This window comes from Furipterus horrens, unplaced genomic scaffold (assembly GCF_987537825.1).
Source record: "Furipterus horrens unplaced genomic scaffold, mFurHor1.1.pri manual_scaffold_3, whole genome shotgun sequence".
Taxonomy (NCBI): Eukaryota; Metazoa; Chordata; class Mammalia; order Chiroptera; family Furipteridae; genus Furipterus; species Furipterus horrens.
The window spans coordinates 26,133,436-26,156,863 of NW_028327173.1; the positions used below are offsets into that span (position 1 = coordinate 26,133,436).

At 39.8% G+C, this 23,428-nt stretch overlaps 1 protein-coding gene across 1 annotated transcript in view; it reads left to right on the forward strand.

Annotated features, from left to right (window-relative positions):
* Positions 1 to 23,428, forward strand: part of MACF1 (microtubule actin crosslinking factor 1) — a 311,616-nt gene that overhangs the window by 211,238 nt on the left and 76,950 nt on the right. Inside the window, exons 45-58 of the mRNA XM_090269163.1 lie at positions 774 to 1,292; positions 2,048 to 2,224; positions 2,481 to 2,604; positions 3,408 to 3,616; positions 4,001 to 4,318; positions 4,983 to 5,149; positions 6,591 to 6,747; positions 8,596 to 8,713; positions 12,546 to 12,608; positions 13,243 to 13,484; positions 14,291 to 14,420; positions 15,119 to 15,318; positions 17,946 to 18,441; positions 19,082 to 20,553. Coding sequence (XP_090125289.1) covers positions 774 to 1,292; positions 2,048 to 2,224; positions 2,481 to 2,604; positions 3,408 to 3,616; positions 4,001 to 4,318; positions 4,983 to 5,149; positions 6,591 to 6,747; positions 8,596 to 8,713; positions 12,546 to 12,608; positions 13,243 to 13,484; positions 14,291 to 14,420; positions 15,119 to 15,318; positions 17,946 to 18,441; positions 19,082 to 20,553 — 4,392 coding nt within the window. The remainder of the gene's footprint in view (positions 1 to 773; positions 1,293 to 2,047; positions 2,225 to 2,480; positions 2,605 to 3,407; positions 3,617 to 4,000; positions 4,319 to 4,982; positions 5,150 to 6,590; positions 6,748 to 8,595; positions 8,714 to 12,545; positions 12,609 to 13,242; positions 13,485 to 14,290; positions 14,421 to 15,118; positions 15,319 to 17,945; positions 18,442 to 19,081; positions 20,554 to 23,428) is intronic.

Sequence of the window (23,428 nt, forward strand, 5' to 3'; positions counted from 1 at the left end):
CTAGTCGTTGCATAAACAATATAGATAGTTGGTAACACTGACTAAAATCCCACTTACTTTTGTTAGACTCAGGAAGAACATTGTTAAAACAACCACCACTGCCTTTCTTTCTCTTATATTCTATTGGAACAGAAGAAAGATCCACGTGTAAAGACGTGGATCACCTATACTGTCCAGAAACAGTTTACTCTCACTAATATATAAATTGTTTACCTAATGAATTAATTCTCTTAAATCTTTCCTGTTAGGGACAGTCTTCACAGATAATTCACTGACATATTTGACAGCTAGGAACTTGCAATTTTTATATTGTCCCATGTATGGCTCACCCAGCTTATTCTCTCCTTCTGTTAACGGGGGTAATTAGTTGGCCTTATTGTACCTTCTCTCAGACTTAGGGTGGCTTAGTGAGGAGAGTCATGTCACCAGTTCATCCCTTGACTATCTACGTGACCTCAGTCAATAATACATCTTTTTGGTAATCACTTAGCCACATCTTTAATATGAATATTATATTGTCTTCCTACATTACAGATTGTGCCATAAATCAGATGAGGTGATACATGTCAAATATCTTTGAAAACTGTAAGATTCTATATGTGTCAGTTTATCTGGAATTAGCATATGGCATGACTCTTAGAGATATTGGTGATTTCTGAGCAGCTGTAAAAGTGGCCTATGAAGATCTCTCTCTACCTCTAGCTGTAGACATAATCAAATTATCATAGTGTCCCTACTGATTTGTTTGGGGGAATTTTTTTTTTTTTTGCCAGGCCCGTCACCAAGAATTGCTATCTCAGCAGCAAAATTTCATCCTGGCCACCCAGTCAGCTCAAGCCTTCCTGGACCAGCATGGCCACAATCTCACACCTGAGGAACAACAGATGCTGCGGGAGAAGCTAGGAAAGCTGAAGGAACGGTACACAACTTCCCTGACCCAGTCAGAGGCAGAGCTGAAGCAGGTGCAGACACTACGGGATGAGCTGCAGAAGTTTCTGCAGGATCATAGAGAGTTTGAAAACTGGCTGGAACGGTCTGAGAGAGAGCTGGAGCACATGCATGCAGGAGGCAGCAGCCCCGAAGCCCTTCCCTCCCTGCTTAAGCGTCAGGGGAGCTTCTCAGAGGATGTCATTTCCCACAAAGGAGACTTGAGATTTGTGACTATCTCAGGACAGAAAGTGTTGGATACTGAAAACAGCTTTGAGGAAGGTAGAGAACCATCAGCAACTGGAACCTTAGTGAAGGACAAGCTGAAGGATGCAACAGAGAGATACACTGCTCTGCATTCAAAGGTATGGAGGAGGCTCCTGGCAGCCTCTAGTGAAATCAACGATCTTGTAGCTCTCACACAATGATGGATGGTTTCTGAGGCTTAGAAACCTCAGGACACAGTGAGTGAGCTAATTTGCACATTGACCATAGACAATGTCTTTATGAGCTACGCAAAAATGTAAACCGTGGAGGCCCACAGGCTAATGCCTGATCCTTGCAATAGCAGGGGTATGTCTCGCTCCAGTGGTGAAGCTGGAGGAGCTTGCCTTCTGTATCCTGCCCAGCAGACATGGTCTCCCAACAGACATAGCACAAGGGAAACATAAACCAAGTACACAGTCTCTATTCCTGCACAGAGCATCTAGGGTAAATCCTTATCTTTCTTCCTATCAAAGAACTCCATTTAGCACCTGAGGTATAGAATCTAGTCAGTTCTTCTCACCTATCTTGTGGTTTGTATCAATACCTCTCACCCCCAAAGAGGAACACTTTTGTACTTCTCAATCCCATTTCTGCTGGCTTGTCATACAGCTCACTAAATCCATCCTAGTATGCAATAAAGTTAAGGTGAATACTGTGGATCAAACAATGAGGAACCCACTCATAAAAGGTAGTTGCTACCCATGTATCAGTAGAGGTCCTGGCACTACCCTAACTGTAGTTACAGTGAGTTCCCTATGACAAAGCCAGGCCTCTCTTTGGACTATGCCTAGGAAGCTCCTGTCCTTGGCCTGGCCTTGCTTAAGCTTGCTTTCCCCCCCTTTCTCTGGCACAGTGTACACGATTGGGCTCTCACTTGAACATGCTGCTAGGCTGTTATCAACAGTTCCAGAGCAGCGCTGACAGCCTACAGGCCTGGATGCAGGCTTGTGAGGCCAGTGTGGAGAATCTCCTCTCAGATACTGTTGCCTCTGACCCTGGGGTCCTGCAACAGCAGCTCTCAACAACAAAGGTAAGCCAGGACACAGGCTGTTGTACTGCATGGCTCACAGCACCCAAAAATGAAGCAAATACTGGCATTTGGATTAAAGGCAATGGTTGGGATGCCTTGGACAAGGTCTAATTCCTAAAAAATTTATTCTCATATTTGTGGCCATGGGTAAGCTGAAAATTATTCTGTAAAGCAGCTTTATAGTTCTAGATTCCTAGAACCAGCTTTGATTACCCACTCAGATGTTTTTCTTTGGTCCTTTCTCATGGACAAGCAGCAGTTGCAGGAGGAATTGGCTGAGCACCAAGTACCTGTAGAAAAGCTCCAAAAAGTAGCTTGTGACCTCATGGAAATTGAAGGGGACCCAGCCCCAGACCGCAAGCGAGTTCAAGAAACTACAGGTATGAAGCAGCAACAGAAATAGTGCTGTCTTAATTCCTAGTTTGCACCTCTGTTCTGTAACAGATCCCATTGTGTTGTACAAGTATTTGGGTGCTAGCTGAGGATACAAACATGAATAGCTCACCCTCTCCTGAACTTTATTCTTGTATCATTGAAGGACCTTTGCAATCTAGCTTCAGCCTCTTTTCCCCAGGCGTTCTGCCTTCTAGCCACACCCTACTTCTTTCCTTTCCCAATACACTAGTCATTTCTTCATTGCTATACCCCTGAAGTTTTTCCTGTTGCTTAGTTGATAAAATTGAGAGCTTACCATGCATGGTGAAAACTTGCTCATGCTTCAAGATGTAGCCAAGAGGTTACTTCCTCTGTAAAGTCCTGACCACCACCACCACTACCACCTTCTGAAAGAAATGAAAGATACGAAATAATCATTCTTCTTTCAGGCTTCTCTAGTACTCCTTAATACCAATATAGCACTTAGGGTTTTATTTTCCCGGTTAGATGTGATGTGACTTCCTCTGCATATGCTCTCTTTTAGAATCTTAGGTTTGCAGAAGGCAGGGATTTCATCATGATTATCTTTAGTCTTTAGTATCTACCATAATTTATGGCACTTAGTCGGTGCTAAATAAATAATACTTACGGAATTTGGCTCAAATACTAATGCCCTTTAAACTTACTCCTTCTATTTGTCTTGATATCTGTTATTATTATAATAAACATGTAATTTAAATACATTCTTTTTAAAAGGAAAACACAAGAATAGTCTCCACTCTCTCTTTTCGTGGCCTTGATTTTCCAGATTCCATACTTAGCCGTTTCCAAAGCCTCTCCTATAGCCTGGCTGAGCGCTCTGCTCTGCTGCAGAAGGCAATTGCCCAATCTCAAAGTGTGCAGGAAAGCCTGGACAGCTTGTTGCAGTCCATCAGGGAAGTTGAAAAAAACCTGAAAGAGGAGCAAGTGGCATCCCTGTCATCGGGAGTCATCCAAGAAGCCCTGGCCACTAACATGGTGAGACTTCTACCCCAGTAGTGTGCATAGAGGGTATATTTGCTATATTTCATAATTGTATCACTTCAAAAAAGCCTCAGGAGAAGAATTCATTTTTATGACTTCTCATGATGAGGCTTAGACATGGTGACTAATCCATGTGAAGATATTGCTACTCAGTTTCTAAACCGTTGTTAAACTTGAAGAACAGTGGCAATAGCAGTCATTTGGTGGAATGGATTAGGGAAACAGGGGCTGAGACATATGGTATTCTGAAGGCTCAGTTGCATTTCTCCAACCCTCTTTGAGGAGGTGAGCACGTAGTTATTCAAAGTTCATTAGTTTGTGGCTTAGATAACCTAGAATACGTGATCTGGGAGCTGACTGACATGTTCTTGATGACAGAAATTGAAGCAGGACATTGCTCGGCAAAAGAGTAGCTTGGAGGCCACCCGTGAAATGGTGACGCGATTCATGGAGACAGCAGACAGCACCACAGCAGCAGTGCTGCAGGGCAAACTGGCGGAGGTGAGCCAGCACTTCCAGCAGCTCTGTCTACAGCAGCAAGAGAAGGAGAGCTCCTTAAAGAAGCTGCTGCCCCAGACAGAGATGTTTGAAGATCTCTCTGATAAGCTGCAGCAGTTCATGGAAAACAAAAATCGGATGCTGGCCTCTGGAAATCAGCCAGATCAAGATATTGTGCATTTCTTCCAGCAGATCCAGGTGAGGATGTACCTGCCAAATTGACAGAATAAAGGGGAAAAGAAGGGCACGGAGGGGACCAACATTAACTGAGCACAGAAGATGTTGATCAGTGTACTGGAAAGTGTACCTGCATTATTATCCTAACCATCCTGCAAACTAGATATTGTTTGCCCATTTTTTAAAAACATAGCCTAGGTTTATTTTTCACTCATACTGCATGTTCAACCCAGATCAATGGGATACTTAGATCATCGTGGTCACTCAGGGGTTCAAGTTGATGGACACTTCACCCTGACATAAGTTTTCATGATTATTGCTTCAATGGGAAGAGAGAATATCATATATATTTACATTTTGTTGGTCGAAGCAGGTTTTACTCTACCACACCTGACTGTGGTGATACGTAATTCTACTACGTAACTAGAAGGCACAGAGCTAGAAATATCTGGTGAAGAGTATTACCTACCAAATATATATACGTATATCCAGGAGTGGAATTGCTGGGTCGTAGTATATGCATGTACTTAATTTGACCAAGGAGTAGCCACACCATTCTGCTTCACTGGTCTGTCTATTCATATACCATAGTAGACTGTTATGCTGCTTAGCTATCTTTTATCTTTTAGTGTGTATTTATTTATAAGGATCAGAGGATTTAATACATTCCCTGTTTGCTTGGCAGGAGCTCGGTTTGGAAATGGAAGACCAACAGGAGAACCTTGATACTCTTGAGCATTTGGTCACGGAACTGAGCTCCTGTGGCTTTGCACTAGACCTATCTCAGCACCAGGACAGGATACAGAACCTCAGAAAGGACTTCACAGAGCTACAAAAAATAGTTAAGGAGAGGTGAGTTCTCATATGTGTTGGTCAGTGTTGGCAAGCTAATTTTTTCTTGCTAATGATTATCTCACCATTCATCACTAGAATCTAAAGGTGGCATCAAGATGCCCTGGCGGGTGTGGCTCAGTTGGTTGGAGTGTCATACCGTAACAGAAAGGTTGCAGATTTATTCGATCCCTGGTCTGGACACATGTATGGACACAACCAACTGATGCTTCTCTCTCACATCATATTTCTGTCTCCTTTTCTCTCTCCCTTCCTCTCTCTCTAAAAGCAATTTAAAAAAATGTCATCGGGTGAGGATAAAAAATAAATAAATAAAAATAAAGGTAGCATCAAGAATTCTGTCTCCTACAGAATCACAGATTTGGAAAGTGCCTCTTTCAACCAAAGCTACCCAATCTACTTCATGCTTAGTGTTTTTTCTATTACTAAGTAACAAATTTCTTCTCCGTAATGCGGCTCAGTTCTCTTTTTGTACCATCAAAAAAGGTCAACTGGACCAAACAAAACAAATTTGGGTCCGCAAGTAAGACTGACAGTATTTGAAATAAAGAGAAAAATTGGAGACTTCCCAGACATACTTAAGTATTGTATTGGCATTGTGGGTGTTTTGACCTCAGCTAAGTGGCTGTTTTGGAGAAGTGTCTGGGTTCTTTCCTTTCTAAGGCAAAGGTGGCTGATTTCAAATTATCAGCTCACTGTTGAAAAGCCACGATTCCTCCATTAGAGAGTCTCACATGGATTTAAGAGTTTGTTAAGATTTCTTCTCCTCGGTTAACCATAAATATGATCTTGATTTTGCAGATGACACCCTTAGTGACTAGAGGAAAGTAGTTGCTCAAAACAATGCAGGTAATTTAGGGGAGGGGAGGGAGACAAAGACCAAGAAGGCTTTGTTTTTCTTCCCCCTACTATGAGGCCTAGTTCAGGCTTGAAGTTCAAATAGATGTGGCTGGCCATTTCCAAACGTGAACTCCAAATTGATTTCTCCTTTCTCCTTGATTTATTTTATTCATGAGTGTACTTACCCTAACTCCTAAGAGCCTCTGTTTTCGCATCTTACTAAAGAACTAGGCCTTGAAAGAGTCAAATACCTAAAAATAGCAGAGCTGGACTTAAGATCCAAAACCTGCATTCTTTCCATTGTATGATCCCACCTAAACAGCAGGCTCCCTTTCGTTTTTCTCACTTTCACTTCAGCTTGGAGTAAGATTAAGACTCCTTGCCCCAGAAATGTCCAAACAAGGGCAAGAGATTGTTTAGTTTGATGCTCTCCTATATTATATGTGGTTGTTTAGCCAAAGGTGTTATGGGAAAGATGATGGGAAGGAAAGACCCTGTTCAGAAACTGATGCCTAGAGTCCCAGAATAAATTTAGTTTTAGTTCAGATTGACTTCTTTACACTGCCTAGTCTGACAAGTAACAAAACCTTTTTGCTGACAGAGAGGAAAATACGTCATCTTGCCAGGAACAATTGGATGAATTCCGGAAGCTGGTTAGGACCTTCCAGAAATGGCTAAAGGAAACTGAAGGGAGTATTCCACCTACAGAGACTTTCATAAGTACTAAAGAGCTGGAAAAGCAGATTGAACACCTTAAGGTAGGTGAAAAAAAGATCTCCATGAATTGGGCTAAACAGTAGTTTAGAAGTATGAATGGACTGTATTTCCAACTGTGGTGGGAAAGTGGTGTGAGAAATCCAAGTTATCCATCTACATCAGAACAGAAATTCCCATCTACCCGTACTGCCTACCTAAGCACTGAGCACCAAAAATCTCCTGTTTGAAAATCCAAAAAATAATTTTGGAATAATAGCTATGAAGTTTCAGCTATTTCTTGGATGCCTCTCATGCTATGGTGGGTCATAAAAAAGACATTTGTATCAGTCCAGTTCTTGAGAAGCTTACATTCTCATTGTATGTTTGAGAATTAGACAGTTATATGTGAGCAGGTGACAAGAGATATGATCCAGAAATTGAGGCTATAAGAACTAGTACTACAACTAATAAAGGAAAAGAAAAGTTATGGTCAGATGATTGGAAGGTAGCTTCAAGGGTAGGACACCTTTTTCCCATCTCTGCAGAATCCCTCTGTACCATTTTTGATTTATAATCATCACGCCTGTGCTTGTACCTCTAACACATCTCTCTTTGTTGAGACCAGCCTCCAACTAACTCTCATGCATTCGCTGTCATTGTCTTAGTAAAGAGGAATTGTCTTGAATAGATAAAATAGTTGATTGGTTTCACAGAGAGAGTTACAGAAGCATTTGCTGTAGGGAATTCCCTAGAGCAGAGATTCCCCGGTTCACAATACCCTTAGTGTTTCAAGAAAATTTTTCATGGCAATGCTAGGCCAAAAACATACAGAAAAAACCTCCCTTGCTAAGTGGTCAGATCCGAACAACTTAATAGTAGTTATTCACATGGTGTCCAACAGATGTCACTGTATTTCCCTCAAAAATTTGAAATATCCCGTGTCAGTACATACCTTGGGAGTTATGGCCCTTTGGAGTAAAGAATGATTAATAAAAGAATTGACAAGCTGTGACTTGATAAGGTTCAATCTGAAGCTAGGCAGCCATGAGCTTGCTAGATACTTACGGTTCTCTGTCTTTCTCTGCTGTTGCTGTGCAGCTTCAAATCAAAAGCAAACTTAGTATACTGTCAGGGAAATCTAACGTGAAGGAAGGGATTAAAGGCTGGGATGGTGTCCCAGTTTTGAAAGGAGTGAAATCTTACTGCTGTGGCAGGCAACTCACATCTTAGAGACAATATGACCTAGTACTTTGGTCATAGAGCAGATGCCATTGTTTCCTGATGGCTTCCTATTGAAGTGAGAACTCTGACTTCAAACCCGATATAAACTTCCCTTGAAGACAGAAAATGTAGCCTAGATTCCGTGTATTACTCTACATCTCAATATCTAGCTCCTCATTTAACTCTCCAGTGACCATTTCCTTTTTCTTCTTTACATGCATGCTGTTCCCTTTGTCCACCTGACAAACTCTTAACTCAAAGCTTTCCTCCCTCTAGTCATAGTTAAATGTGTCTCCTCTTGTTCTCTCAGAGTTTACTGACTGTCCATATTTCTGTAATAGCACTTATCACATTATAATGCAATCGATAATCTGAGCTCTTGGTTTTAAGATCTGTGTCATTATCTTACTGTGTATCCGCAGTGTTTAGCATGATGCCTGGCCTATAGTAAATGCTCAATAAATATTTGATGGATAGATGAATGGATGAGTGAATGATAATGTTCTGAATATTTCATGGTATTCTTCCACACCTTGACTGGCAAAACCAAGATCTTGAATGGCTGATTACATGAGGATAGTCTCTTAATTCTTAAAAACTTCAGGGCATATATGTAGAAGAATAGCTGTTCCTACTTATGGGAAGAAAGCTCCCAGATGTTATGTTTAGCTGTTTTGTTCTTTAAACAGAGACTTCTAGATGACTGGGCAAGTAAGGACGCTTTGGTAGAAGAAATCAGTTTCAAAGGCACTTCTTTAGAAAATCTGATCATGGAGATCACAGCACCTGATTCCCAAGCCAAAACAGGTGAGTTCAGGCTCTTAAAAATGTAGTGAATAAACCTCATTCTTTGCTTTGGCTGTTGTTAATGATCCCTTCTTTAATTTAAGTCAGAAACAAGATTGGATATGAGAACAAAAGGGGAGGTGTATGAAGTTGTCTTCCCCCCTCAATCTGATCTATTTTCATTTGCTTTATAATGCTGCTCCATTTTGCAGAATTCCTTCCCATGATGGGAAAAAGTAAAGGGACTAGTTGGCCCACTTAGAACCGTCAAACAGACATTGGGGGATTAAAATGGGATTTTCTAACTTGAAGATTTTCTGTTTTATACGTGGGAATGGGATGGCTGCACACATGTTTAAATTGGGGTCAGCCCTGAGTGGTATAAGCTTGGTATCTTGGGAGAGGCTAGATATTTAGGAGTCAGTATTGGTACACCAGGAACTGGCGTGTTTCTTGGAAGTAGATACAAAGATTGTGTCAAGATACATAAGTAATTTCTGGTTGCAAATTAAATCTTTTAAACAAATCCATTATGAGGTCAATGACTTACTTGTTGTGAATTAGTACCTCATAGGTTTTATTACCAGACTATGTTAATGTACTCTTACAGTCACTTAAATAATATGGGAAAAGTTTACTTTTTTCCCTCCTGAGAATGGCTACTTTTTTGTTGTATCCTAAAGTTTAAAGATCTCTTGGTACTCACCTAGAAGTTCAAATTGAATTGAGTTCAATATTGAATTATTAAAAATATTGACAACATTTCAGGGAATTGGTGATTTTTTAATATTCTAACACATAAACCTCTTAACTTTAGTGACTTGTTAGTAGGTGACTATATCAGGAATTGACAAACATTTTCTATAACAAGCCAGATAGTAAATATTTTAGGCTATGGGCCATATGGTCTCTGCCACATCAATATGCCTCTGCCATTATAGTGCAAAAGCAAGAATAGACAATATATAAATGTATGGGTGTGCCTGTATTATAAAACTTTATGTACAGAAACAGGCAGAGGGTCAAATCGGGCCAGTAGGCTCTAGTTTTCTAACTCCTGGACTAGATCAGTGGTTTTTCAAACTTTTTAAAGCACTAGAATTTTTTGGTTGTTTAAATCTCATATAAGACTCTACTACATAAAACAAAAATGATATTTTGTTGGCATAAGTTTCCCTTATAAGTTACTTTATAGGATTCAATTGTTATGAAATCCATTAATGAAAATATTGAGACTATCTGTGAATATTAAAATTTGAAAAAGGATTATTTAACAGCTTTATCATCTGATTTATTTCTAAATTTTGTTCAGTTGCATTGTATCCAGAAAATATGCTTCACGTAGATAAGCAGTTGTAAATGATGACAAATGTTTTTAAACGTCCACATTATTATCACAGAGCACTCTTCAATTAAACTGAACTAGAAGCTTTAAAGGAATGTAGTAAAGTTCTTTTTCAAAGTTAAATCACCAAGAATTTTTAGTGAGAGCTCTCATTTTTTTCTTAAACATAGAAAACAGCCCTGGCTGGTGTGGCTCAGTGGATTGAGGGCCGGCCTGTGAACCAAAGTGTCATGGGTTCAATTCCCAGTCAGGGCACAGGCCTAGGTTGCGGGCCAGGTCCCCAGTTGGGGGCGTGTGAGAGGCAACCACACATCAATGTTTCCCTCCCTCTCTTCCCCTCTATCTGTCTATCTATCTATCTATAAATACATACATACATACATACATACATACATACATCCTTCTTTAAAAAAAAAGGAAGAAAACACCTGAAACTGGAGATGAAGACAAACTGTCTAAAATGTGACATAATTATGACCTGAAATGTTAATTCTGTTATTACACAGTTCTGTCCTAATGTGTGTCTGTTCTGAAAAGACATACCTCAATCGTTTTGACATTTTATTTGATGTAGATGTTTTTCTTTTGGACATGAGTGGCTATGTGTAGGTTTCAATATTGTAAAGTGCTAATGAAGAACTACAACCTTTCAATCATGACACTCAAAAAGAACCTTAAATGCGAGTATAGCGGTGCAGGAGCTTCTTTATTCCCCCTGCCAAAAGCAGCATATGGTTGGCCCTTAGTGTTCACTGTTTCCTTTTCTCCACTTGCACCAACTGCAGATAGAAAATATATATTTTTAATATCACATTGTTGCTGGCATGTGCTGTGTTGTTAGGCCAAGTATGGTTGCATCTGTACTGAATATGTACAGACTTTTTTTGGTCATTATTTTCTAAACAATACAATATAGCAACTATTTACATAGCTTTTACATTGCATTAGGTGTTATAAGTAATCTAGAGGTTATTTAAAGTGTACGGGAAAATATAGGTTATACTGTACACAAATGCAAATACTCCTCCATTTTATATAAGGAACTTGCTCATCCTTGGGTTTTGGTGTCCATGGGGAATAAGGGGCCTGGAACCAATGCCCTGTAGATACTGAGGGGCATCTATAAATTGGTTATATATAGTAGATTAAGATGTGGTTGAACATAATTGAACATGCATATTTTATTGCCATTTCTAGGTATTTAGAAATATATTCTGAATATTAAATTGAAACCAAACATTTACAAAGTCCTTAAAGAGCACCTCCTTAGGTGCTTTGGAAATCATTAGCCTGAGTATTCCCAGAGTTCTCTTCCAACTCTGAAAGATCGTGAATATTCTAGTTCCTTATATTTGTGTAGCTCTTCTTGTTTCCTAAAGTGCTTTCACATACATTACCTCACTACCTCTCTCCAGTAACCCCGTGAGAATTGACAGGATAAGTAGTAATAGCTTCACATCCTAGGGAAGAATCTGAGGTCTGCCCATAGAGTAAAGCTCATATACAAGTTCATGACAGTCTTGGCTAGAACCTTCTCTTCCTCATTACAAATTAAGTTTCTTTTTGGCTATTACCACACTGCAATGGAATATGATCTTTGTGTTTGATCCATTTTTAATTGAAAATACCCTAAAAGTTCTATAATCACTATTTTTGATATAACTTTGCACATAACTTTTTCCACAGTGAAATCAATACCCAGGAGAGGTTTATTCTGTCCTTCTAATGTAACATTATATCATGAATAGTCTTCATGTTTCTGAATAATCTTTATAATTACATGATCTGGTTTTTACTTAACTTGGGAAATTCCTCTGAAATGCAAGGAATAAACTTGGGGAGACTATATATAGGTGAAATTGTGGTAATTAGAAAAAGAACCAAAGACCCAAAGCAGAATTCATGGGAATGTTAATGAACCAAACTTATTGGCACCTAGATTTTCTGTTTTCTGGTAGAGGAAGGAGAAGAGAAAATTACGAAAGAAAAGACAGGGAAATCTTCCTTTTGAAACAACATAAGAAGGGCTCATTTTAATGCCTTTGTTAAAAGAATGCTGCTTTTTATGTCCTTGGTTGTATTTATTGTTCATTTTTATTATGTTGAAGGACATTGATATTAGAGTTGAACCCTTTTGGCTTTATTATAAATTCTCATTCCAAAGTATGTCAAATACCATTCTAAAGATTTAATCATTTTATCAATACTTGCTTCACAAAATTAGGGCAGGGTCCAAAAAATTCACATTGGAGATTTAAGAAGGGAATTTGGATTTGCTCTAGAAAGGATTAGAAATCATTACTGCTAAGAGCTGAAACACCTTGAGTGACACTTTGTTGCCTGGCAGCTAAAATGATTTGTCTCTTTCCATGAGTATGTTGTCTTGTGCTGTGTTAACTTCTTGATAACCCAAGCTTAAAGTGAGTGCCAAAGAACAAATTCAGTGCCTCTATGTATTCCTAACACATTTGTCTTGCCCTGTTTGTCTCTCTGTCCTTCTGCTCTCAGGTTCCATACTGCCCTCTGTAGGAAGTTCTGTAGGCAGTGTAAACGGATACCACACCTGCAAAGGTGAGAATGCTCTTTCAACAGTGCCTCTATGTTGGGTGTTTTAGAACAGTGTTCATGTTGGCATCTGTGTATGTTTCCATATGTGTGGAAGAACTGCTGCCAGGATGGATGTGAGGGTAAAAATCTGGGGAGAAGCAAGTGATGTCTCTGTTTGCTAGCTATGGGCTAAACAGGTTGACAGCCAGTGAAATAAAGTACATACTAAGGAAATAAACAGAACCATTAGATAAGACCATAAGGAAAGACCTTGAAGATAATATATGTGAATCTTTGAATTATAAAGCTATACAGGATAAGTAGTCTAGTCTACCCTCAACCTCTCAGCTGGGTGACTTCTTTGTAATTTAGAGAAAAGGAAGAAAAATGCCCCAAATCCCTAACTTTTATCACTCTTGTTATTCCCATGTTTATTTAGCATTTTATTTATATATCCGAGTATATAATGCCAAAATCAGAAAGCAAGTTAATGAGAGCTCTTTTGCTTTATGGATGTAAACAGGAACTTTTATGTGATTTAACAGGAAGATAGTCTCTAGTTCACTAGGAAGAGGAGGAGAGGTGCTTAATCTTGATGAGTAATTTAGTGGTTAAGAACCAGTGGGGATTGCTCAGAGACCTGATTTCTGTTCCTTAGATCTGACAGAGATTCAGTGTGACATGTCAGATGTAAACTTGAAATATGAGAAACTTCTAGGAGTACTTCGGGAACACCAGGGAAACCTTCAGGCTGTCCTCAGCAGAATACAGGAAGTTCAGAAGGAGGCAAGCTCAGTCCTGCAGTGGCTGGAATCAAAAGAGGAAATACTAAAAGGCATGGATGCCTCTTCATCTCCAACCAAGACAGAAACAATGAGAGCCCAAGCTGAATCCAACAAGGTACTCTGTGTGTGTTAGCTGCATCCCAAACGCTGAAGGGAGGGCCTGTGGTACCAGTGTTCCTGCCTGAGCCCAGGGGCCTGAGATGAGACCTGACACCCCAGTCACGATGAGCAGCATGGTTGACTTTCAAATGCTTAATATGCCATTACTCTCCTAGAGAGTTGTCTTTCCTATGAAATTAGAAATTGTTATAAGTCAGATTCAGAAACCAAACCAGGTGTGTTTGCAAAGAGAATAGCGCTCCTCAGAAACCTGAGCTCATTGAGAATGGGATCTCATTTTCTATATGATGCTGCAAACCAAGCCATTTTCATCCAAGCTTCTTTACAACTCTTGGAGGCCTCCAGATAGCTGTAATTGCAGTTCATTTTTAAAGTCAACATGTTGGACTAAGAAAAATATCAGAATAAAGTCATATAAAAAATTCTATAAAATTTTTTTACCAAAGCTTTTTATATTCCAATTGAGCGTAGCCTGTCACCTCCAACTATATAAACATCATCATCATCATCATTATGATTGTATCCTGACACTTTTAGTATATTGGGATTAATAATTCCTTTTTATTGGGCTCTATTAATGTGTTGAACATAAAAGAAATTTATATTCTGCCATCTAGATTTTCATTTTAAATAAAAATTGAATCAGAAAGGTTAAGTATCTTAAAATCACTAAACAAGTCATGAATGGAATCAAAAGTAGAGCCTATAATTGCTGCCCTGTCTTCCAGTCACTTCCTCCTCACCCGTATCTTTGTTTCCTGTCCAGAAATCTCATGGCATACACGATATTCTTTCTCCTAGGCCTTCCTGGCTGAATTGGAACAGAATTCTCCAAAAATCCAAAAAGTAAAGGAAGCCCTGGCTGGATTACTGATAACATATCCCAATTCACAAGAAGCAGAAAACTGGAAGAAAATGCAGGAAGAACTTAGTAAGTTGTCACAGGGATGTTACAGATTCACCTTGTCTAAATTGCTTTTCTTCAAAGAAAATACAGAATTTTAGCACATTTTATAGAACAGGAATTATTTTAAGTTTTTGTAAGTAAACGAGAGGCACAGATAGGATTAGAAATGGAGCTTGATTAGGGAAAAAAATTAGAGGTTCCACTCAAAGTGTCAGAAGTTCGGCTTTCTTGGGCAAGTCAAAGTTACAGTCTGCTGTGATCAAGAACTAAAGAGAATATTGATGATAAAAATGAAAAATGGGAAATAATCTAGTCAATGAAGCGATTGAATAAATTATGCTGTGTTCATAATATTAAACTATAAATGATGTAGATGAATATTTTCTGGTATGAAAAAACTTATTGACATCAAAGATGTTTACAATATAGAAAGTTTTTAAAATAGACTATAAAATAATATCTATAAAAGATATTTTATGTGTTTGTATGTAGTTCTGTGCAATTTTATTGCATGTCTAATTTCATATAACACCAGCACAATCAAGAAACAAAACAGTTTGTTATTTTAGTTAAAATTAAATGAAAGTTATTTTTAACTTTAAAAAATAGTTAAATAATACTCCAAGGGTCACTTCCTGTAGTTTATTAAGAACATAATTTAGGGACTTAGGCCTATGGCTGATGAGAGTAAAGGAATACATTTTCTCATTTCCTCTCTACAGATTCCCGATGGGAAAGGGCCACAGAGGTGACGATGGCTTGGCAAAGGCAGCTAGAGGAATCTGCAAGTCATCTGGCCTGCTTCCAGGCCGCAGAATCCCAGCTCCGGCCCTGGCTGATGGAGAAGGAGCTGATGATGGGAGTGCTGGGGCCCTTGTCTATTGACCCCAACATGCTGAATGCACAAAAGCAGCAGGTCCAGGTGAGCAACATGGCTAAATGCTTTAGAGCAGAGAAGTTGGGGTCACATGAACCTGGATTCAAATGCTGCTCTCAGCAAGTAGATTTCATATGACCCTGGTCAAGTCTCATTTCCTCAGTTTAACATCTTTATCATGGTGCCTGTTGAATAGTAAATAGTCAAAAACTACTATTAATATCATCAATAGACAGTAAGATGAATGGATGTGAGAATGGGAACTTCTGACTAAATTGTAAAGTCATACTTTTATTTATAATCCCCAGTAGTCATCCACATTACATATGCAGTATCTTATATCATCTGGTTTTACTTAAAGGTTTTTCTGCTGATCAAACCTCAAAAAAATTGATTTAAGTGCCAAACATCATAGAACTTTAGGTGGGTCCAATTATGCCATTTCCAATGAAATTCTGCCTCGTACCTTTCTTTGTTCTACATTCCCCCTTAAGCTTGTTTCATTTTTTCTCACCATCACCAAGTCCCATAATGAAGACCTGAGTAGTTTTTAAGGAAATCTTTCTTTTAGCCCCTGCATCTAATTATTAAGTTCTAGTTAGTGTACTTAACAAATATTTTTCTAATCTGGTGGTTTTCAAACTTATAAGACTCAAAACCCTTTTACACTCTTAAAACTTATTGAGGGTTCCAAAGAGCTTCTGTTCATCTAAGGATATCAGTTGGTAATCTATTGATATTTATTTTATTAAAACACTGAGAAATTTTTAAGTATTAATTTAAAAAAAATAAAACCATAAAATTAACATAAGTAATGTATTTTTATGAAAATACATTTTTAAAAATAAAAAATGTGGTAAGAGTGACGTTGTTTTATATCTTTGCAAATTGCTGTAATATCTGGCTTAATAGAATATTTTCATAGATCTTCTTTCCTGCTTCTGCACTCAATCTATTGTGATCTCAGATGTCATGTAGACTCTGAAAACTCCATTGAACATTTGTGAGAGAATAAGAATTTTAGAAGGCAAGTGATGTCTTAGTATTATTTTGAAAATAGTTTTGACCTCATGGATTTCTGGTAGGACTCCTCAAGGCCCTTGGATCATAATTTGAGAACCACTGCTCTGATCCTTCTCTTCTACATTCTGAATGCCTCAGGTAGGCTTGATCTCAGGCCTTTATCATTGCAAGAGTCTCATAAAGGGCTTCTTTGTCTAGTCTCTCATCTACCCAATTATCAAATTATCTCCTTAAATCATACATCTTAATGTATTAAAATGCTTTAGTGGCTCTTGGTTGCCTTTCGAACAAAGTCCAAATACCTGCTCAATGTGGTATATAAGGCTTTTCACAGTCCGGTCCCAGTTTGTTTCGTTAGCCTCACTTTTAGCTCTTTCCCCATGTACCCAAGTCTCTGCCTGCACCAGATAACGTGTTCTCTCCTGAACGTGCCACACTCGCAGAGTTCTGTGCCTTTGCTAATCCTAGGACCTTCCCCTCAACCAGCCTGACTTCCTGCTCACTTGGAGAACTTCTACATAGTCTTTATTGTGTCATCTGTGAAGCCTTGCCTGATTTCCCTCCTCTCCTTCTTTTATCCCCCACGGAATTAATCACCTTTACTTCTTGCTTCCACAGTTCCGTGTTCACATCACTGTTTCATCATTTTTATTTTTGTCATACTCTACTCTTGCTCATTGTTTATGTGTCTGTTATTCCTTTAGGTCGTGTCTTACTTATTTTTATACAGTGTAAGTGCTGAGTTCTTCCCATGAATTTTCTTACTAAATCCTTACAGCTGATATTTGGGGAACTGTTAAAAAGTTGCCTAGCCCTGGCCAACGTGGCTCTGTTTGTTGGAGTGTCGTCCAGTAAAGCTAGAAGGGTGATCCCCAGACAGGGTGCATATGGGATTAATATTTCTCTCTCCCAATGATGGTTCTCTCTCCCTTCGTCTCTCTGTCTTAAAAAAGAGGGGAGGGCAATGGCAAAATGTCCTCAGGTAAGGATTAAAAAGTTAAAAAATAAAAAATTGCCCAAGTTTTATATAGCTAGTGAGTGATTGAGTCAGGATTTGAACCTAGGCAGTCTTAACTCCAGAACCTGTAATCCTAGCTTCCTTGGTGAGTGAAGCAGTGGATAGAAAAAAATAAAAAGACATGGTATTTGCTTTAAAGGAGCTCATTATGTAGTTTTGCTATATTATAATATACAGGTTGTATGTGCTGTTGGAATTCCCAGAAAGAAACTAAGAAAAACAGGGATGTTGAGATTTGAAATGGCAAGCCCAGTCAATCATATATAGCTGGCTCTGGGGTCCAGGGTTCCCGATTCAGAGGCCTGGGTTTTGCCTGGCAGAGCTGATGAGTGCCAATCCAGAAAACAGACTGGTTTCCCAAGCCAAGCCTGACCTTAGTAACTAATGTTGAAACAGAGTAGGACAGAGAAGTAAAAGAAACTAAATAGACAATGATCCTTTTAAAACAAGTTTTTATCAAGCAGCTGTTACAAATAGGTACTGTATTTTCCTAATAACCTGGTGCTTAGAGTTTTCTGGTTTATTTTCAGAAGTTAGCACTACTTGGCACAATCCAAAGTCAGATTTTGTTTTGACACTGTTTTTAGATTTGTCTTTATCTCTATACATCCTGATGTCATTTCTATTACAGTTTATGCTAAAGGAATTTGAAGCACGCAGGCAGCAGCATGAGCAGCTGAACGAGGCAGCTCAAGGTATCCTAACAGGCCCTGGAGATGTCTCTCCATCCACCAGCCAAGTACAGAAAGAACTCCAGAGCATCAATCAGAAGTGGATTGAGCTGACTGACAAACTCAATTCCCGTTCCAGCCAAATTGACCAAGCTATTGTCAAAAGCACCCAGTACCAGGAACTGCTCCATGACTTATCAGAGAAGGTGAAGGTCGTTGGACAGCGACTGAGTGGCCAGTCAGCCATCAGCACCCAGCCTGAGGCTGTGAAGCAGCAACTAGAGGAGACAAGTGAGATTCGATCTGACCTGGAGCAATTAAACCACGAGATTAAGGAGGCGCAGACACTCTGTGACCAACTGTCAGTGCTCATTGGTGAGCAGTACCTCAAGGATGAGCTGAAGAAGCGTTTGGAGACAGTTGCCATGCCTCTCCAAGGTTTAGAAGACCTTGCAGGTGAGTTGGGTTATGGAACATACTGCCGTCCTTATTAGTGGCAAGCCAAAAGAAGGAGTGGATTAACGGTAGTCCTAAGAATCTAGGATGACTTTAAAGTAGTTTTTGGACTCCAAGTAGTGTTAACCTATCCCTTTGTCCAGCCACAGTGAGAACTGCCATGGTCATTACACATTAATTAGGCACTAGCAAATATGTGAAGCTCTACATAGCATAACTCTAGAGGTTCATATTCATAGATGTTCTTATAGGTGGAGTTACACACCTACTTTCACTGATGCTCACTTATTTCCTTTATACCATGCACCCATACATACATACATACATACATAAAATTAGAAAATGTTCTTGTACAAGAAAATTTTTGTCATTAATTCATTGCCTCTTTTTCTGGAAACATTTATGGATTTTTACCAATTTAGCACCTAATGTATATTCTGTTATTTAGATCATCTTACAAGATTGAAGTGAGGATTAAAAAAGATATGATATGTGGAGGATCCTAGCTATGTGCCTGTTTTATGGTAGACCCTCATCAGCATTAGTTTCCTTCCCCTAAGATTAGCCAATACATTCCCAGTAAACATTTTAAATGCCATATTCAGACTTGATTGATTTAAATTTGATTTTCTCACTTCAGCTGATCGCATGAACAGACTCCAGGCAGCTCTTGCCAGCACCCAACAGTTTCAGCAAATGTTTGATGAGCTTAGAACCTGGTTGGATGACAAACAAAGTCAGCAAGCAAAAAACTGCCCAATTTCTGCAAAATTGGAGCGGCTCCAGTCTCAGCTACAGGAGAACGAAGAGTTTCAGAAGAGCCTCAACCAACACAGTGGTTCCTATGAGGTGATTGTGGCTGAAGGCGAATCTCTGCTTCTTTCTGTACCTCATGGAGAAGAGAGAAAGACTTTACAAAACCAGCTGGTTGAGCTCAAAAGCCATTGGGAAGAGCTTAGTAAAAAAACTGCAGACAGACAGTCCAGGCTCAAGGACTGTATGCAGAAAGCTCAGAAATATCAGTGGCACGTGGAAGACCTTGTGCCATGGATAGAAGATTGTAAGGCCAAGTTATCTGATTTGCGGGTCACTCTGGATCCAGTGCAACTGGAGTCCAGTCTCCTGAGATCAAAGGCTATGCTGAGTGAAGTGGAAAAGCGCCGCTCCCTGCTGGAAATATTGAACAATGCTGCTGACATTCTGATCAATTCTTCAGAAACAGACGAGGATGGTATCCGGGATGAGAAGGCTGGGATCAACCAGAACATGGATTCCGTTACAGAAGAGCTACAAGCCAAAACAGGGTTGCTTGAAGAAATGACTCAGAGACTCAAGGAGTTCCAGGAAAGCTTTAAGAATATTGAAAAGAAGGTTGACGGGGCCAAACACCAACTCGAGATCTTTGATGCTCTAGGCCCTCAAGCCTGTAGCAACAAGAACCTTGAGAAGCTAAGGGCCCAACAGGAAGTGCTGCAGGCCTTGGACACTCAGGTAGACTATCTGAGGAATTTGACTCAGGGCCTGGTAGAAGATGCCCCAGATGGATCCGATGCTTCCCAACTTCTACTTCAAGCTGAGGCCACCCAGCAAGGGTTCCTAGAGGTGAAGAAAAGAGTGAACAGTGTTTGCACAACGATGGAAAACAAGCTGGAAGGGATCAGCCAGTTTCACTGCCGGGTCCGAGAGATGTTTTCTCAGTTGGCAGACCTGGATGATGAGCTAGATGGCATGGGTGCCATCGGACGGGACACTGACAGCCTCCAGTCCCAAATTGAGGATGTACAGTTGTTTCTTAACAAAATCCAAGCCCTCAAATTAGACATAGAGGCATCTGAAGCAGAGTGCCGACAAATGCTGGAGGAAGAGGGGACTCTGGACTTGTTAGGTCTTAAGAGGGAGCTAGAAGCCCTGAACAAACAGTGTAGCAAACTGACAGAAAGGAGTAAAGCTCGTCAGGAGCAGCTAGAGCTGACATTGGGCCGTGTAGAAGACTTCTATAAGACGCTGAAAATACTCAATGACATGACCACCGCGGCAGAGGAGGGAGAGGCCCTCCAGTGGGTAGTGGGGACCGAAGTGGAGATCATCAACCAACAGTTAGCAGACTTTAAAGTAAGTCTTGCCCTTGTTTTTTAATCTTTTTCTGTATTTCTTTTCTTGTAACTTGGAAACCAATTGAGTATACATCTTAACTTCTGTCTCCAGTTTCATTATTCTTGCTTCCATCACCATCAAAGTGTACTTTTTGGAGACTAAACAGTCTCTTGAACTTCTGAGCAACTGGTCTGAACATATTTCTATTGTAATTTATTTCAGTGTTTATAACCAATTAAGGGTATAGAAAGGCATGTCCATATCTTATATCTTACTCTAAGAATCTCCTCTTAGGAAATTCTAGAGATTTCAAATTCACCAATTTGATAGTGGGAGTGAGCCTGGCTGTTGTGACTTAGTTGGTTGGAGCATTGTCCCGTAGACTGAAAGGTCGTGGGTTCGATTCCTGGTCAGGGTGTATCCAAGAAGATAACCTCTCGATGTTTCTCACATCAATGTTTCTCTCTCCCTCTCTTTGCTCCCATCCCCTCCTAAAAGCATGAGAAAATGTCCTCAGTGAGGATGAAAAAAAATGACAGTGAACGTTTGTTTCTTCAGGTTTCTGTTTTTCAAATTGAGGTTTAAGAAGCCATAAGATTAAACATGGGCTCGTCTTTCTAAAATGTTGATTTTTTTTCACAGATTTCAAGGGAAAATTACTGGTGTGTTATTAATGTATTATAGAATGAAATGCAAAATTCTCATGAATTATTAAGATAAAACATGGCACTTCAAAGAAATTTTTCACATATAGCAAGTAGCTTAAGGCTACACCCGAGACTCCTCAGGAGTATAAGTTCTCTGCCTGTAGGAAAGTTTGAGAAACACTACCTTAATTTAAAAATGTTTTAATTCTTTTCCTGAGTCAGAAGTACTAATCCTGAGATTTTGTGAATCAAATTTAAAACAAAAGGAGAAGATGAATAGAGTTGACTCAAAGTATGAGTTTACTGATGGGTCTTAGAGCTCTTAGAACTGACTTAGGGTCTTGAGTCTCCCCTTCATTAGCCTTTTACCCGAAGAATTGGCCTTGTTGTAAGTACCTAAAAGTGCCTCACTCTGCTGCTCGAGGCCTCTCTGCTGTTCTTCCCTTCTTCACGCATGGAGTAGATTTGGAAAGGATACTTCCAGCACTTCGTTTCCATCACTAGTGTTAACTATTCCCACTTACAGAGTTAAGACTCCTGCCATCAGCGTTATGTTGTTCTGTCAGGTCCCTTCCTGTTAAAAACATGGGTGGGGAGATGATGATGTCACCAGATCTGAGCCATGTGGTCCTGAGAAAGATCACAGATTTGTGGAAAGATCCATGTTCAGAAAGGTGGCTGTTTCAGAAGGACCCCTCCAGGAGTTGATGGTATGTTCAGCACTAAAGTGAGAAATTGGCTAAAGGCTCTTTACCATGTTTGGAAATAGTGCAGTTTGGAGCAACACGAGTCATCGTATGTGGGTTTCTTGAAGCACCCAAGTAAAAAAAGGGTAGGCAGAGAAAATTCAAACCCATGAGCCCACTTGTTTTCCTCATAGAAACTCCCACACCTCTGTTTCGGTGACAGAGTGGGACTCCCCGCCCCACCACATGTGGTTTCCTTTCCTCTTCCATGGCGAGCCCCTCGAAAGCAAAGATTCTCTTCTACAGGCATGCTGCCTCGATCCAATTTACTTGAATCTGAGTTGCTTAGAACTCTTAACCAACTAAATGGATTTCTTAGAAAACTAAAGCTTATCTCTTCAGGCTTTAAAATAGCTTTATCAACTCTATTGTAGTTTATATGGGAATTATTTTAAATTCTATTGCCTGATTTTCTAAATGTGATATTGTGTGTAATTTTTCTTTATGAATGCAGGTTAACATTACTAAAAAGATGGTACCGTTCTCTATGGTGGTAATGGCCTCAAAAATATTCCTAAATGTTCCTAAATTACCATGGAGTTTGAGTTCTGTATTGAAGTTTTTGTTTAAGGCCTCCACATGGTTGTACTGGTTGGATTGGCAGTTTGTATATATATGGGGGGGGGCAGTGTGTAGTTTTTGTATTTCACTGTTACCATGATATCAGGTATTAATTCTTACTGCTCTTCTCACTCTTGTCACTGGGCCTGCCTTTAGCAATCTTCCCCTTCCTTCTCATCTTCAGTGAGATAGAAACCTGTCGCAATTGTGTTAAATACCAGCTAGAATTTTAAAACAAATCCCCAGGTAGACATATATAGCATTTGGATTTGAGAACAAGTAATCATTTATTTCCTTTTCATTTAATCCTTGGTTTCTAGGGATCTGAATTTTGATGGTGCTGAAAGCTTTTAAGAAATCACTGGACATTACCATATTTTATTTGTATGTTGCCTAGTAGTACTCAAATTTCAATAGCAACTTAGTTGCTTATGGTAGCAGTCTTGTTTCACTGACTTCTAAGAATAAGCCTCCCAGGACCAGTGCTGTGGATGTGAGGCTGGGACCAGACACTGATCAGCTGGTCACCTGCAGGGCGTGTTTATCTGCTGGTGACTGGTGTTGACAGGGCAAGACTGGAAGAGTGAGAGGAAAAGCGTGCCATGTGTTTATCCTCCTGAAGTCAGGGTGGAGATCAGAAACCTGGTTCCACCTTATAAAGTCAAAGGCTTGGGGGAAAGTTTTTGTCTCCTCCCAGCAAAGGTCTTTCCTCCTGAGGGGAGGAGCACACTCCTGGCTCAGTTCGTGTTGAGCTCATGGGAAGTGAAAACAATGAGAGAGGAAAGCTCTGGGTTAGTTCCGCAGTTCCCTGGAGGCTGAGTAAAGGGAAGGTCTTCTTGGACCCCTTCTGAGGGCTGAGTCATTTTCATGATTTGAGTGTTGAGTTCCTAGGTTAAGGTTCAACAGTAGATAAACTTCCCTCACCAGCAACACACTACA